General features: G+C 31.1%; 1 protein-coding gene across 3 annotated transcripts in view; it reads right to left on the reverse strand.

Moving 5' to 3' along the window:
* Positions 1-4,757: 4,757 nt before the first annotated feature.
* Positions 4,758-16,594, reverse strand: part of LOC101956960 (sodium/hydrogen exchanger 2) — a 138,544-nt gene continuing 126,707 nt past the window's right edge. For 2 of the 3 annotated variants that reach the window (XM_078034595.1, XM_078034593.1), the window contains exons 11-12: positions 9,661-9,727; positions 4,758-6,901 (exon numbers count right to left, since the gene is read on the reverse strand). In XM_078034595.1, the coding sequence (XP_077890721.1) occupies positions 6,771-6,901; positions 9,661-9,727 (198 nt within the window). In that variant the 3' untranslated portion in view covers positions 4,758-6,770. The remainder of the gene's footprint in view (positions 6,902-9,660; positions 9,728-16,594) is intronic. The other variant, XM_078034594.1, reaches the window with a different exon arrangement.

Genomic DNA, 16,594 nt, shown 5'->3' on the forward strand with positions numbered 1-16,594 from the left:
TTTCTGAACTTGCAAATTTACATATTGAATGTTTTGGTCAATAAGCAGTCTATCCCCTTCAACCTCAATTCCTTCTGTAAAATAACCCAAGTTTCCAACATTATTTTTTTCCTGCATCATTTTGGCAAAGCCACCCTTGGAAGGCATTTCACATACCACAAGAAGGGAAAGTTTTATATGGCCTTATTCTTCCCATGTTTTTTTAATCACATGGTAGAATTGTTTGCACATGGCTTTTCACAAATAAAATCTTTGCAAGAAAGAGACTATGAGTGATTATGAGGCTCAGGCTTAATACTGTACAATGGATATTTGTTTATAAGATTCTTTGTATGCTTATCAGTATGGTATGATGGCATATGATCCATAATAAAGAAGCAAATGCTTTATTTCTCTGGGAACTATTATGGATAAAAAAAATCAAAGTTGATTTCTGAGAAATAATTTCTTGCACTGTTACTTAACCAAAATTATTATTATTATTATTATTATTATTATTATTATTATTATTATTATTATTTGCCAGTGAACTAAATCTCATTGCCCTGTTTATAATTTCTTCAATATGGTCTGCATTATATGGCTTGCTTCATAATGCATCACATTCACATCTTATAAAATGTGCTGTATAAAGAATCAATATTCCTTTACTTTTCTCAGCTAACATTCAGTTCATATACACAGCTATTGAACTTCTTGTTGTGTAAAATTACTCTTCTCTGATTATTTTAAATATTTCTGTTTTCTCTTTCTTTTCATAGGAAAGTTACAGTTACTTGTGTAGTAAAAATGGCCATTCCACTCAAAATAGTTTATGTAACATAGTTCTATATTGATACTCTAGTATTAAATTCTACAGGACAAAAATTCTCCTTGTCATTTTACTGGATTCCCTTATTTTAAAAAAAACTTTTTAAAATTTCCTATAGTGAGAACTCTATCAGTATCTTGTCACAAGTTTTCAGGAGCATACAATTCACAACCAACAACCTTTCTCATCTAAGAAGATCATATTTGCCTTGGTGAAAGTATGCTTAAATATGCAAATAAAAAAAGAGAGACAGGAGAAAGACTAAGAAGAGAAAAACAAAGAGGGTCAAAAACAACAAATGAAAGCTAAAGGTAAATCTCTATAGTGTACTATTATTGAACAGATTACCAGAATTAAACCATTAAATTACATTTTCATGAAATGATTCAATGTACAATAATAGAATAAAATTGTTTTAAATACTTTAAAGGACTAAAACTCTACAAAGAATTCAAGTTCAAGTGTTTACCAGTTTTCCACTCATAGAGTTCAAGACCATAAAAAACAATGTTTTTTTTTAACAAAAACAAATGTAAAAAGCTGAAATTATTATTAGAAATTATACTAGAGCCATATAGTAACTAGAAAATATATCATAAAATAGTTGCATTGACTTAAGTACCTTGAAAAAACCATGTTTTATATCAATCTTAATACTTGGAAAATTAAGTATAAGGCAAAATGAGCAATTAGAAAATAATATCTAGAAAAAAGTCTGTTTTTCTGGTCTAATTGCTAGGTCCTTGATCCACCTTCAGTATAGTTTCATTTTGCTGCATATGTATTTTCAGTTTTCCCAGCACCATTTGTTGAAGAGGCTATGCTTTTCTCCAATGTATGTTTTTGGCACATTTGTCTAGTATGAGATAACTGTATTTATGTAGGTTTGTCTCTGTGTCCTCTATTCTGTACCATCGATCTACATGTCTATTTTGGTGCCAATACCATGCCATTTTTGTTACTATAGTTTCGTGGTGTAGTTTAAGTTCTGGTATTGTAATGCCCCCTACTTTACTCTTCTTGCTAAGGATTGCTTCGGCTATTTTGGGTCTCTTATTTTTCCAAATGAAGGACCTGAACAGACACTTCTCAGAGGAGGACATACAATCAATCAACAAGTACATGAAAAAATGCTCACCATCTCTAGCAATCAGAGAAATGCAAATCAAAACCACCCTAAGATACCATCTCACTCCAGTAAGATTGGCAGCCACTATGAAGTCAAACAACAATAAGTGTTGGCGAGGATGTGGGGAAAAGGGTACTCTTGTACATTGCTGGTGGGACTGCAAATTGGTGCGGCCAATTTGGAAAGCAGTATGGAGATTCCTTGGAAAGCTGGGAATGGAACCACCATTTGACCCATCTTCTCAGACTATTCCTCAAAGACCTTAAAAGAGCATACTATAGGGATACTGCTACATCGATGTTCATAGCAGCACAATTCACAATAGCTAGACTGTGGAACCACCCTAGATGCCCTTCAATAGATGAATGGATAAAAAAATGTGGCATTTATACACAATGGAGTATTACTCTGCACTAAAAAATGAAAGATCATGGAATTTGCAGGGAAATGGATGGCACTAGAGCAGATTATGCTAAGTGAAGCTAGCCAATCCCTAAAAAAACAAATGCCAAATGTCATCTTTGATATAAGGAGAGCAACTAAGAACAGAATGGGAAGTAAGAGCATGAGAAGAAGATCACCATTAAACAGGGTCGAGAGGGGGAAGGGAAAGAAAGAGAGAAGGAAAATTGCATGGAAATGGAAGGAGACCCTCATTGTTATACAAAATTACATATAAGAGGAAGTGAGGGAAAAGGGAAAAAAAACAAGAGAGAGAAATGAATTACAGTAGATGGGGTAGAGAGAGAAAATGGGAGGGGAGGGGAGGGGAGGGGAGGGGAGGGGGGATAGTAGAGGATAGGAAAGGCGGCAGAATACAACAGACACTAGTATGGCAGTATGTAAAAAAGTGGATGTGGAACCGATGTGATTCTGCAATCTGTGTACGGGGTAAAAATGGGAGTTCATAACCCACTTGAAACAAATGTATGAAATACAATATGTCAAGAGCTTTGTAATATTTTGAACAACTAATAATAAAAAATAGATACAAAAAAGAATATTATGATTGCTTTTTCTATTTTTATAAGGAATAACATTGGGATTTTAATTGGAATCACATTGAATCTGTATAGTACTTTGGGTTGTATGGCCATTTTGACAATATTAATTTTGCTTATCCAAGAACAAGGGAGATCTTTCCATCTTCTAAGATCTTCTTCAGTTTCTTTCTTTAGTGTTCTGTAATTTTCATTGTAGATGTCTTCTACCACTTTTGTTAAATTGATTCCCAAGTATTTTATATTTTTGAGGCTATTGTGAGTGAGGTAGTTTTCCTAATTTCTCTTTCAGAGGACTAATCACTGATGTATAGAAATGCATTTGATTTACAGTATTGATTTGATATCATGCAACTTTGCTGAATTCACTTATTAATTCTAGAAGCTTTATGGTGGAGTTTTTTTAATCATTTAAGTGTAGAATCATGTTGTCAGTAAATAATTATAGTTTGAGTTCTTCTTTTCCTATTTTCCTTTAATTTCTTTCACCTAATTGCTCTGGCTACAGTTTCAAGAACTATGTTGAATAGAAGTGGTGAAAGAGGGTATCCCTGTCTTGTTCCAGTTTTTAGAGAAAATGCTTCTAATTTTTTCTCCATTTAGAAGATGATGGCCTTGGGTTTAGCATAGATAGCTTTTACACATGTTGAGGTATTTTCTTACTATCCCTAGGTTTTCTAGTGTTTTGAACTAGAAAGGCTGTTGTAGTTTTTCAAATGCTTTCTCTGCATCAATTAATATAATCATATGATCTTATCTTTAAGTCTATTGATGTGATGGATTATACTTATTGATTTCATATGTTAAACTAAACTTGCATCCTTGGAATAAACCCCTCACACACACACACTCCACCTAATAAAAGTTTGCTTCCTTGTACTGCCATTATCTTGAAGTTTGATATGTTTTTATCCCTTCTTTTGTGCCTCTGTTTAACTCCACCTTCATGTCAATATATCAAAATATCTGGCATCTGCCATATTACAAATACTTCTTAATATGAAACTAGAACTCATTATTTCTGGCAAGACATTTCTTCCAAATATACATCCGTCATTTCTCAGAACCCTAGTTCTTGGCCCTTATCACATTTATGTTATTCATTTTTTGAATGGGACTGAAGATAGCTCCATATCTCCTAATGGACTACAAACTACATAATAGACTATAAAATTTTCAAATAAATACCAGCAATCAGTACAATAATTGCATATATTATGTTCTCAATAAGTAGTTTTTAGTCTCACATTCATTCTCCTCAAAGATGAGTTTTAAATAATTTCTTTAAATTTTTATCCTTAGATATTTATCCTTCTTCTTGACCTTATAAGGTTTTTAAGGATAGAAGATATTTACCATGTATCCCCATATTACATATAAATCATTCAAGAAAAGTCAGAAAAATGGTGTTGACAAGTGGAATGACATATTATGTTATTTAGGTCATAAGATGCACTGTACAACATAGGAAAATTCTTGAATTTTCAATTATTTTTTCTTAATGTTCCCTTTAGAGATGAAATGTTTACAATTACATTTGATATTTGTACTTGTTTTTGCATCAGATTCTGTCTGCCCCATCAACCAGATTGTCTTTTTTCAACACCCCCTTTCAAAATTGGAAATATTTCATAGTGGAACTATTAAGGTATATGATGGAAAACAATTTATTCTATTGGGGGTGATAGGACTTCTTATAATCTGGAACAAGTGGCATATACCTGGGTAGATATATCATTCAGATACAGAAGACATTAACTTGTATGATCAGTATTATATAGGCAAACACATAAAAATAGAAAATAAAAGCATACCATGAAATTTATCATGTTTATTGTATCCAAATACTTAAGCTCCACAAAGTCTCTTTGCTTTTGAGTTATTTCAATTTCCTTGAACTTCTAAAAGAATTTAATAAAACTCCATAATCCCTATCATGCCATTCAACCTTTGGGATAAAAAGGTGATTTCTCACTTGAAATCTGAGGTTTAGATATCAAGTAAGAAGAAATGAGAAGAATCATATGATTTTAACCATTGACACAATGTTTATATAAGAGAATTACAGTAGCACTACAATCAACTAATACAAATATATATAAATAGAGCAACATGATAAGGTGTCATACATTGAAATTAGATTTAATAGGTACTGTTGTAACACTTAGCTTTACTTAAAGGAAAACAACTCAAAGTGCATCTCATTAAAGTATTATGGTTACTCTGTGAACTCTTCTCCATTATACACAATGAGCATTACCTTTACATAAGTGAAATTACCTTTAAATAACTTAATAAGTGAAAATATTTACATTGGAAACGCATAATCCAATATGTGCAAAATTTTCATCTTCTATATTAGCAAAAATGTAGTCTATATGAAATGGAATATGGTCATTTCTTATATACTAGAAGAAAGTAAAAACATTGGGTAAGGAATGACATGGATCTAGACTAGAATGAATAAAGAAAGAAACTCTGTGAATTACAATGCATTAGTATATTATTTTTAAACAGAAGATTTATGTCTTCCCTAATATAAATAATAATGTATATTTCTTTTCTATTATTGTCAATATGGAAGACAATACACTTGTATATTTCATTGTACATAATTTTCATCATTAATATATTTAAAATATATTTTCATGGTGTGCATGGTGGTACATGCCTGTAAACCAGCAACTGAGGAGGCTGAAGCAGAAGGATCACAAGTTAGAGGCCAGCCCCAGCAACTTAGTGAAATCCTGTCTCAAAATACAAAATAAAAAAGGCTTGAAATGTAGTTCAGTAGTGGGATGCACCTGGGTTCAATTTCCCAGATCTACAAGAATATATATTTTTTCCACACATTTTTAAAGATGGATAGAGATTTTGGCAAATTGAGTTTTCAATGCATATGTTCATTTTTCTTCTATAGATATAGGGTCAGTAATATGCCCAATAATGACAAAATGATGCTGGGCAAAATATGAAATGTTTTCCATGACAGCAGGAAAAAATTGGAATAAAGAACATCAACTTCTGGTCACCTAATTTTAGGTTTGATTTTAATCATTATGATACTGATGTTGAGACTATTTGAGTGACATTAATATTATGAGATATTTAAAATGAAAATTACAATAGACATAAGACAGAAATAGAAAATGACCAAGTCTCAGGGTAAAAAATGTGCCTTGAGGCATTACAAACTTCATCCAGAAACAGTTGACTATCTTCAGTTATGCACAGATAATCTTGTCCATAATTTCATTACCCTGATTGCTTTTAGAGTTCTAAAATTTATCTGAATTTATAATTCACATTTTCTTGTTTCCTTTGATTTCACAGATTAATGAGAACAAATTGTTTTTATAATATCAAAATGTTTTTTTTGCAAGATATGCTTAATTCTGTCGATATTTTCTCTTGGTTTTCAATTTACAAACTTTTTAGCAATTTTGTTTCTATATTTACAGTTTCCCCTATTTGGTTACACATTTTAACTGTGAAGATTAAAATTTGATTTTGAATTCTATTCAATGAATAATAAACAGAATAAAAAATTTTATATTGGTTACTAGGCAAGATACCTTTACATTTGTTATCTTCCTAACTTGAAAAAAATGTATTCAGTACTCAGTTTTTTTCAGCAATTTTTAAAACAAAGGAAACTAAATTTAATATCAAATTTATTTCACTTTATGAACAGATATAATTAATTATTATAGGTACATTATTGTTATACACCAGATATCTTGAAGACTGGGCAAATACTCCTTTAATGAATAATTAATCCAATAACTGGTAGCTCCATGATATAGCCACAAATCACCAGGTTTCAGTTTTATAATATTTGATCGCAGTCTGTTTCATCTTCATTTACTAATTCCACATTGTTCTCCTTCAGTGAAGTAATATAACATTCTGACTTGGAGCGACTATATTTTACACCAGAAGAAGCTATGGAGTTACCTGCTGGAAAGTGGATAAAATTAAGGAACAGTCAAGAATACCAAAATTATTTAGACTAAATATGTAACTGAAAGAAAATAAAGGAGTAAAAGTTTTGAATTAATTTAATTTTCCCCAAATCTACTGTCCTTTCATATTTTTCCTCAAATATTTATGACTCTTGCATCAAGGAAATAATAAATGGGGAAAGAATTTCTCAGAAATTATTAATCAAAATAAAGGCAACATCAACCCAGTACATCAATAGAAATTTTCCTCTCCATAATTCCACCTAATTCTCCATAATTCCCATAATTCCACCCATACTTCTTCTCTAGAATGGTACTATAAAATATTTAAAATGCAATTTGAGTTCAAAGAGAATGATCATTATTTTCAGAAATGAAATTCCAAATAGTTATCAAAGGAACTATCTAAATAATCAGGCAGTAACAATCCAGAAGGAAAAATAATTAGGTGTAAATAGGCTTCCTAACATTAGTGGTTTTTGTTTTGTTTTGTTTTGTTTTTGTTTGTAAAAACTGAAATAGTTGATTCTGCAGTAATTGCTAATTGATGTCCTTATATTCTCTGGCAACCAGCAGAGGCTGCATGTTAAAATATCATCATCTGCCACATTGGGCACACTCATTGATTCTTTCTTTCACAACATAAACTACTTACATAATAAAATAAAATGTAAGTAGTAATCTATTGTAATGAGGAGCACCTGACTACTTAAATGTGATTATAACTCCTCCCTTTTTAAGGATATAAAAGAAACAAAGCATACACTTTTGATTGCCACACATTACATCCCCATTTATTTCTTCAGGGACTATAAATTATTTGCAGCCTAGAATTTCAAATGGAAAACTTGTCACTCTATACATAAAATTACAAAATTTATTTTGCAAATGTTGGAAATGGGGAACTTCTGCAAAGAATTAGAATGCTTTAATCCCCCCCCCCCATTTTTGTCACTTTGGGAGTCCTCTTCAATCTTAAAATAATCAACAGGACAGAATTCCCTTCAGATTATGTGAAAGAGTCAGAAATATAGGGAAATCAGCTAACAAGGAAGTATAACTTCCTGAACATCCTTTAAAGAGTGTGAGAGGAAAAGATGATGTTTTGACATTTTTTGTTCCCTATTACTTATTGGGTTATTTGAAAAGAAAAAGAATGATGAATATTATAAAGCATTTATTTTAAAATGTCTTTACAGGTCCAAAATTTCTAATGTGAGAGTAAAAGATCTACCACAATTTAAGGACCAAACAGCAAGAAAAAATATTTTAAAGAGAAAAACAAGGCAAAGAAGCAACCACCTTACTGACCGGGCTACAATATCTATCGACCTATGCACTTTGCCATGATTTACCCCTTGAGAAGAAACAAAGTGAGTACAAACAAAAAGAAATAAGAGGAAAAAGTCATCTTAAATGATAACCAAATATTATAATATCAGACAAAATAAATCTACTCTGTGTTTCAGACTTCTTTCAAATATAAAATAAATGACAAAATATATCTACATTGAATAAGCAATTAATTCACAAAAGACATTTCAGAGAAGAATTTCAAACTTATTTCCAAATCCTACAAATTAATAAAGGCATGTTAACATAACACCTGGGCTATTTTTTTGGTTGTGTCAAAATTTTGCTATCTATGTTGAACAAATTTTGAAAAATAAGCAAAATCAAAGCAAAGACTACTGAAAAAATATAAATGAAACCAGGCAGAGAATGTCTTATCAGCACATTATCTATTGAGACACAAATATTATTGATAAGGTAGCTTGTTTCATTTCACTCATGTTCATAAAGCATAATTTTTATCATCTTCTTTACAATGACACTGTAATGTAATGAAGCATCTTGAGTAGTGATGAGTCTGCACTGATATTCACAAATTCTTGCACAATTAATCAATCCCTTTTTGACAAATGACTTATAATATTCATAGTTATAGGAATGGAAAACAACCAATTAAACACAGACATATTTTACCCATTATCTTGGAAGACCTATGAACTACGACATCTGACTATAGTTTAGGATATAGTTTTCAACAAAGAATTAGAGTGAAACAGGTCCATATGGGACCAAGACTATGACTGTAGATTCAGTTACCTTTACTGATTGAACTAACATAATAAGAAGATAGTTCTGTTAAATATGTGTATATTTATCAGCCAAATTATTAGGGGCTGACATAACAGGACAACAACAGATTAAATTAATTAAATTAAGTACCAGAGTTAAAATCACTATCAGCAGAACCAATGCTCATTTGTCATCACTAAGTTTACAGAAAGTAAATAAATTTGTCAGTCAAATTATTGAGAAGAAGCACTTTGAAGTGACTACTTTCATTCTACAAATGTGATTCAAAACTGGTAAATGATTATAGAATTTTCTTCAGGGTCAAAAACAAAAAGATAGCTTCCAAGTTACCTAAAAACTGATACTTACATATAAAATATACTCAAGGGGTGAGAGATTATTAAAAATTGACTTATAATTTTATATAAAGTGCTATTTAAAACCTTAAATTTCTAATATAAACTAGGAAAAAATTTCAACAACTAATTTGTCAGTGTTAATAAGAGGATTACATTGTTTAAAAAATGTTCAATTATTGAACAAAGTGCCAGGAAGTGAAAATGTCCACCTGGACATAACACACATAGTATACAATAGAGCTCTGTGGCTATTTTTGCTATGTCAAAAATACTGGGGAAAATAATATTTATAGTTATCAGATTCCCAACTTACTAGTTAATGACTGACATCGTTTAGCCTTTATTTCAGAATCACCATGGAATGAAGAATAGATATTTTTCTAGAAAGAAAAAAGACAATTTATTATTGTACTCATGAAAACTGCTAACATAATTGTTAATATTGTTTAAAAATTATTAAAACAAATGTATGATTCACCAGCATTTTTTCATTCCTTATTTATTAATTACCAAGAAAATGTAAAGCAAAAATATTTTTCTTAAAATAAACAGAATTGTATTACAACGATATCCAAAACAACACTGTAAAAATTTTTATTTCTTATTCTGTCATATTTCCACTTGGTTTCTTCCCATAGTTTCATAGTCTAGGGTCTTGCATTCAAGCCTTTAAATAAATTTGAGATAAATTGATATGTCTAAAATGAACTAATTTTATTATTCATTTTTATGGGTTTTGACCTCTTTATTTCTTTTTTTTTATTAGTTGCTCAATACAATACAATGATCTTGACATATCATACATTTGGTTCAAATAGTGTATGAATTCTCATTTTTCCACGTGTACAGATTGCAGGATCACATTTGTTCTTAATGGAGATACACAGTTTTTACTACAATATTTTTTAATTTTTTATTCTAATTTGTTTTATATGACAGCAGAATGCATTACAATTCATATTACACATATAGAGCACAATATTTCATATCTCTAGTTGTACACAAAGTATATTCACACCATTCATGTCTTCATACATATACTTAGGGTAATGATGTCTATCTCATTCTGCCATCTTTTTTACCCCCTTGCCCGCTCCCTTTCCTTCCCTCTTCTTTGCCCTATCTAGAGTTTGTCTAATCTTCCCAGGCTCCCGCTCCCAACCCCACTATAAATCAGTGTCCTTTTATCAGAGAAAACATTTGGCATTTAGTTTTTTGGGATTAGCTATCTTCACTTAGCATTATACTCTCCAACTCCATCCATTTACCTGCAAATGCTATGATTTTATTCTCTTTTATTGTGGAATAATAATCCATTGTGTATATATACCACATTTTCTTTATCCATTCATCTGCTGAAGGGCATCTAGGTTGGCTCCACAGTTTAGCTATTGTGAATTTTGCTGCTATAAACATTGATGTGGCTGTGTCCCTGTAGTATGTTGTTTTTAAGTCGTTTGGGTATGAATAGAGGACACAGAGACTAACCCACATAATTAAAGTTATCTCATATTAGACAAAGGTGCCAAAACATATATTGGAGACAAGATAACCTTTTTCAACAAACACTGCTTGGAAAACTGGAAATGAATATGCAACAAAATGAAATTAAACCCTATCTCTAACCATGCACAAAAATCAACCTAGATCAAGGACCTAGGAAGTAAACCAGAAACTCTGCATTTAACAGAAGAAAATAGGCCCAAAACTCCATCATATCAGATTAGGCAGCAACCTTCTTAATAAGAATCCTATACTATAATAATTAAAACCAAGAATTAAGAAGTGGGATGGATTCAAACTAATAAGCTTCTCAGCAAAAGAAACAATCAGTGAGGTAAAAAGAGAGCCTACAAGTTGCAAGTAAATTTTTACCACTTGCACATCAGATAGAGCACTAAAATTCTAGGATATATAAAGACCTTAAAAAGTTAACCACCAGAAAAACAAATAATCCAATCAATAAGTGGGCCAAGGAACTGAACAGACACTTCTCAGAAGAGGATATACAATCAATCAACAAATATATGAAAAAATGTTCAGCATCTGTAGCAATTAGAGAAATGCAAATCAGAACTACTCTAAGATTTCATCTCACTCCAATCAGAATGGCAGCTATAAAGAATACAAACAACAATAAGTTGGCAAGGATGTAGGGAAAAAGGCACACTCATACATTGCTTGTGGGACTGCAAAACAGTTCAGCCAATCTGGAAAGCAGTATGGGGATTCCTTTGAAAACTAGGAATGGAACCACCTTTTGACCCAGCTATCCCATTCCTCATTTTATACCCAAATGACTTGACTACACAAGACTTCTAAAGAGACTGTGCCTCCCCAGTTGGGTATTTCAAATGTCATGGCCCCAAATCTCTTAAACACAACTGAATAAATTTATATGGGGATGCTCAGTTCTTTTCCATTGATCTATGTGTTTATTTTATGCAAGCACCATATTGTTGTGATCACTAAACCTCGGTAATAGATTTTGAAATCAGGTCATGTGAACTCTCTGCTTTGTTCTTTTTGTGTGTTTATGTGTTTCTATATAAATTTTTTATATTTCTATAAACAAAATATCATCAGAGTTATGATAGAAACTAAGTAAACCTGTATACATTTTTGGGTAGTATAAAACTTCTTTTTCACTATTGGTGCATTTTAATTTTACATAATAGTAGAAATCATTATGTCATATCTATACATGCACATAATATAATTTGATGAATCTCATTTCCCTGTACTAATCCTTATTCTCCCTTCTACCTTCTCCTTACCTGATTGCTCTATTTTACTAGTATCTACTCTATTTTTGTCATTTAGTTGGTACATTAAAATTATATAAAAAGCTGTATTCATTGTGATATCCTTGCATGACATCATAATTTGATAGATTTCACTTTCCAGTAGTTCTATACCCTCCCCTCTTTACTCAAAAACCATTCCTCTACCCTGTTAGTCTACCTTCTATTTTCATGTAGTCTTTATTTCCCTTTTCTCTCTCATTAGCATATGAGAAAAAACATGTAATTCTTAACTTACTGGCTTATTTCACTTTGCACCATGTTCTTCATTTTCATCTATTTACCAACAAATGACGTGATTTCATTCTTTATGGCTTAGTAAAACTCCATTGTGTATATATACCACCTTTTTCTTATCCATTCATCTGTTCATGGGCACATAGGCTGATTCCATAAGTTTGATACTATGAATTGCATTGCTATAAACAATGTTATGCATGTATCAATATAATGTGCTAATTTCCTTGCTTTTCTATAATTTCCAAGGAATGTGATGGCTGGGTCCTATGGTGGTTGAATTTCTATTCTTTCAAGGAATTTCCATAATGTTTTGTGAAGGGATTGTAATAATTTTAAGTATCATCAACAGTGTATAAATGTATCATATTCCCATGTTCTCATCAGTAATAATTCTATCTGTTTTCTTGATTGCCATTCTAATTGGATTGGGATAGTTTTGATCTGCATTTCCCAAATTGCTAAATATGTCAAACATTTTTCATATATTTATATTTCTTCTTTTCACAAATGTCCATTTGGTTGATTTACCCATTTGTTGACTGAGTTATTTTTTTATGTTAAGTTCTGATATTTCTGGGTATTAATTACCTGTTAGTAAAGTAGCTGGAAAAGATTTCCTCCCATTATATAGGCTATATAGACTCCTCATGCTTTTACTTTTTTTCTTTGCTTTGTTAAAATTTGGGGGGTGGGGTTGAACTCACAATTAACCACTGAGCCACATCTTTGGTGTTTTTTTTTTTAATCTATTAAGAACCACAAAATGAATAATAAAGACAAAAATGACCAAGTTTTTTTTTTTAATCAAGGCTTAAAGGGGAATTTTAAAAAAGAAAAAAATCCAAATAAACAATAAACATATGAAATCCTTTTAAAGTTAATAAGAACAACAATATAAATTAAAACCCCAGTGAAATAACAGAAGCCTGAAATAATGACTAAAATTAAAAAGCTTATCAAGACCATTTGTTGAAGAGATTGTAGAAAATTGTTGATTTATTTCTTGAGCTTTAGGTGTCTTGTTAAGGAAATCAACACCTGTGCCAATTTATTGGAGTGTTGAACCTATTTTTTTTCTTCCAGTGGTTGCAGAGTTTCTGATTTAATTCCTATGCCACTGATACACTTCAAGTTGATAAGTTGATTTATGTGCAGAGTTAGAAATAAGGATCTAATTTAATTCTTCAACATATAGGTATACAGGTTTCTAGGATCAAGTTATAAAAGGCTTCCTTTTTTCCAGTGTATGTTTTGGGCATCTTTTTCAAGGATTAGATGATTGTATTTGTGCTTTTTTAATATCTGTGTATTTTATTCAATTCAATTGGACATCATCTTGTTTTATGACAATCCCTTTAATTTTTGTTGTTAATAAAGTTCTTCAGAATTTTTCAATATTGGGCATTATTATGCCACCAGCATCATCTTTGTTGGTCAAAAATTGTTTGGCTCTTCTGGATCTTTTGATCTTCCACACAAATTCCAAGACTTTTTTTTTCTAGTTTGTAAAAAATGGCATTGCTCTCTTAATGGGAGTTGCATCCATAGATTGCTTTTGGTAATATAGTAATTCTTACAATATAAATTCTGCCTATCCAAGAACAGAGGAGGTCTTCTCATCTTTTTAAATTTTTCCTCAATATCTTTCTTCAATGTTCTGTAATTTTCATTATATAGGGCTTTCACCTGATTGATTAGATTTATTCCAAACTATTTTATTTCCTTTGAAGCTAATGTGAATAGAACGGTTTGCCTAATACCTTACTCACCTGGTTCATAATTGGTGTATAATAAAGTTATTGATTTTTGTATGATCTTGTGCCCTGCTACTTTGCTTAATTTGTTCATCATCTCTAGAAGCCTTCTGGTGAAGTTTTTTGGGCCATCTATATGTAGGATCACGTTATTAGTAAACAAATAATTTGGCTTCCACTCTTCATACTTGAAAAATTTTAATGTCATTATCTTGTCTAATTCTGCTGATTTTACTTTCAAGTACAATATTGAATAGGAGTGGTAACAGTGAACAACTTTGCCTCATTTCTGATTTTAAAGGAGATGCTTTCAGTTATTCTCTATTCAATATTATGTTGGCTTTATAATATATACCTTTGATGATACTAATACCGTTTATGATACTAATGTATCCTTTGACCTCTAATCTCTTCTGTTTTAAATATGAATGGGTACTGGATTTTGTAAAACGCCTTTTTGCATGTGTTGAGATGATAATATAATTGTGTCCTTAATTCCACTTATGTGATGAATTATATTTATCAATCAGCATCTGTATAACAAACTTGCCTCCCTGGTATGAAACCAACTTAATCATAGACTACAATCTTCTTAACATTGTCTTTTAATGTATATATCTAATATTTTTCAAGGTTTCGAATTTATGTTCATCAGGAATATTGGTCTACAGTTTTATTACTTCACATGTCCTTGTCTGGTTTTGGTATCAGGGTGATGCTGGATTCATAGAATAAAATTTGAAATGTTTTCTCCTTTCCTCTTTCATGGAATATTTTGAATAGGATTGGCATAATTTACTCTTTTTAATTCAATATTCTTATTCGTTATTGGTCTTTCCACAGTTTCTATTTATTCATGATTATTTCTAATTAGATTTATGTGCTATGATTCATACATTTCTTAAGGGGAAATCCAATTTTGTGGCAAATAATTGCTCATATTTGTCTCTTCATATATTTCTGTAGTACCACTGTACTGTCCTATATCCTTTGTGTTTTTATGAACTTGACTCTACTATACTTTTACTAATGTAACTAATAACTTGACAAATTTATCTTTTCAAAACACCATATTATTTTCATTGATTTTTCTCTTTTTTCTATTTTATATTCCATTTATGTCTTTCTTGATATTTATAATTAACTTCTTTCTGATAACTTTGAGCTTTGTTCATTCTTCACTTTCTAGTTTCCTGAGTCATCACATTAGATTGCTTATTTGGGATTTTTTTTTCATTTTTAGATATAGACATGTATTGCTATAAACTTCCCTCTTCAAACAACTTTATTTGGTGCAACCACTCTAGATAGCAGTATGAAGATTCCTCAAAAAACTAGGAATGGAAGCACCATTTGACTTAGCTATCCCACTCCTTGGTATATATCCAAAAGATTTAAAAATCACCATACTACAGTGACAGCCACATCAATGCTTATAGCATTGAAATTCACAGTAGCTAAACTATGATGCTATGGAGCCAACGTGGGTGTCCATTAACAGATGAATGGAGAGGGAAAATGTATATACACAATCGAGTATTACTCAGCCATTAAGAACACTAGCTTTCTGACATTTGCCATTAAATGAATGGCTCTGGAGACTATCTTCTAAGTAAATAAGCCAGTCCCTCAAAGCCAAAGGTCAAACATTTTCACTGATACATGGAAGCAAACCCACAATATGGGAGGAGGGGAGGAATAGAAATCCTGTAGGTTAGACAAAAGAGAATTAAGGGAAGGGAGGGAAGATAGGAAAAGAAAAGACATTGGAAAATCTGACATACTTTTCCTGTATACATATATGAATACACCACAGTGAATCCCACCATCTCTTTCATCCACAAGAATTGGGTCCTAATTAGAATTAGATAGTCTGTGATTATATAATTATATCAAAATGGATTCTATTGTTATGTATAACTAACAAAACAATAAACAAATTTTAAAAGTACTTTCCATAGGAAAAAAAGAACTATTGCTTATCTAATAAGTTTTAGTATGTACTGTTTCCATTATAATTTGTCTCAAGGTGATTTTTAAATTTTCTTTTCATTTTTTTCTTTGATCAATTGTGGTTTTTAAGTAGCATTTTAAGTTTTTGTAAAATCTTCAATTTTTTTTCCTATTCTTGAATTCTGGCTTCCTATTCTTGAGGTAGTAAAATACATTTGAAATGATTTTAATTTCTTAAATTTTTGACTAACATATGATTTGTTCTTGAGAAACTCCCATGTGCACTTGAGAAACAAATGTACATTGTGCTGTTATTGGATGGAATGTTTCTCACACACACATCTCATTTGTTCTAACATGCAGTTCAAGTCCTGTGTTTTCTTACTTTCTTTCGGTATGTTCTGTACATTGTTGAGACTAGGGTACTGAAGTCTGTTTGCATATTTATATTGCAGTCTCTTTCTCTCCCTTAGGATCTTTAAATGGATGCTTTGTA

This window comes from Ictidomys tridecemlineatus, chromosome X, assembly GCF_052094955.1.
Source record: "Ictidomys tridecemlineatus isolate mIctTri1 chromosome X, mIctTri1.hap1, whole genome shotgun sequence".
NCBI lineage: Eukaryota > Metazoa > Chordata > Mammalia > Rodentia > Sciuridae > Ictidomys > Ictidomys tridecemlineatus.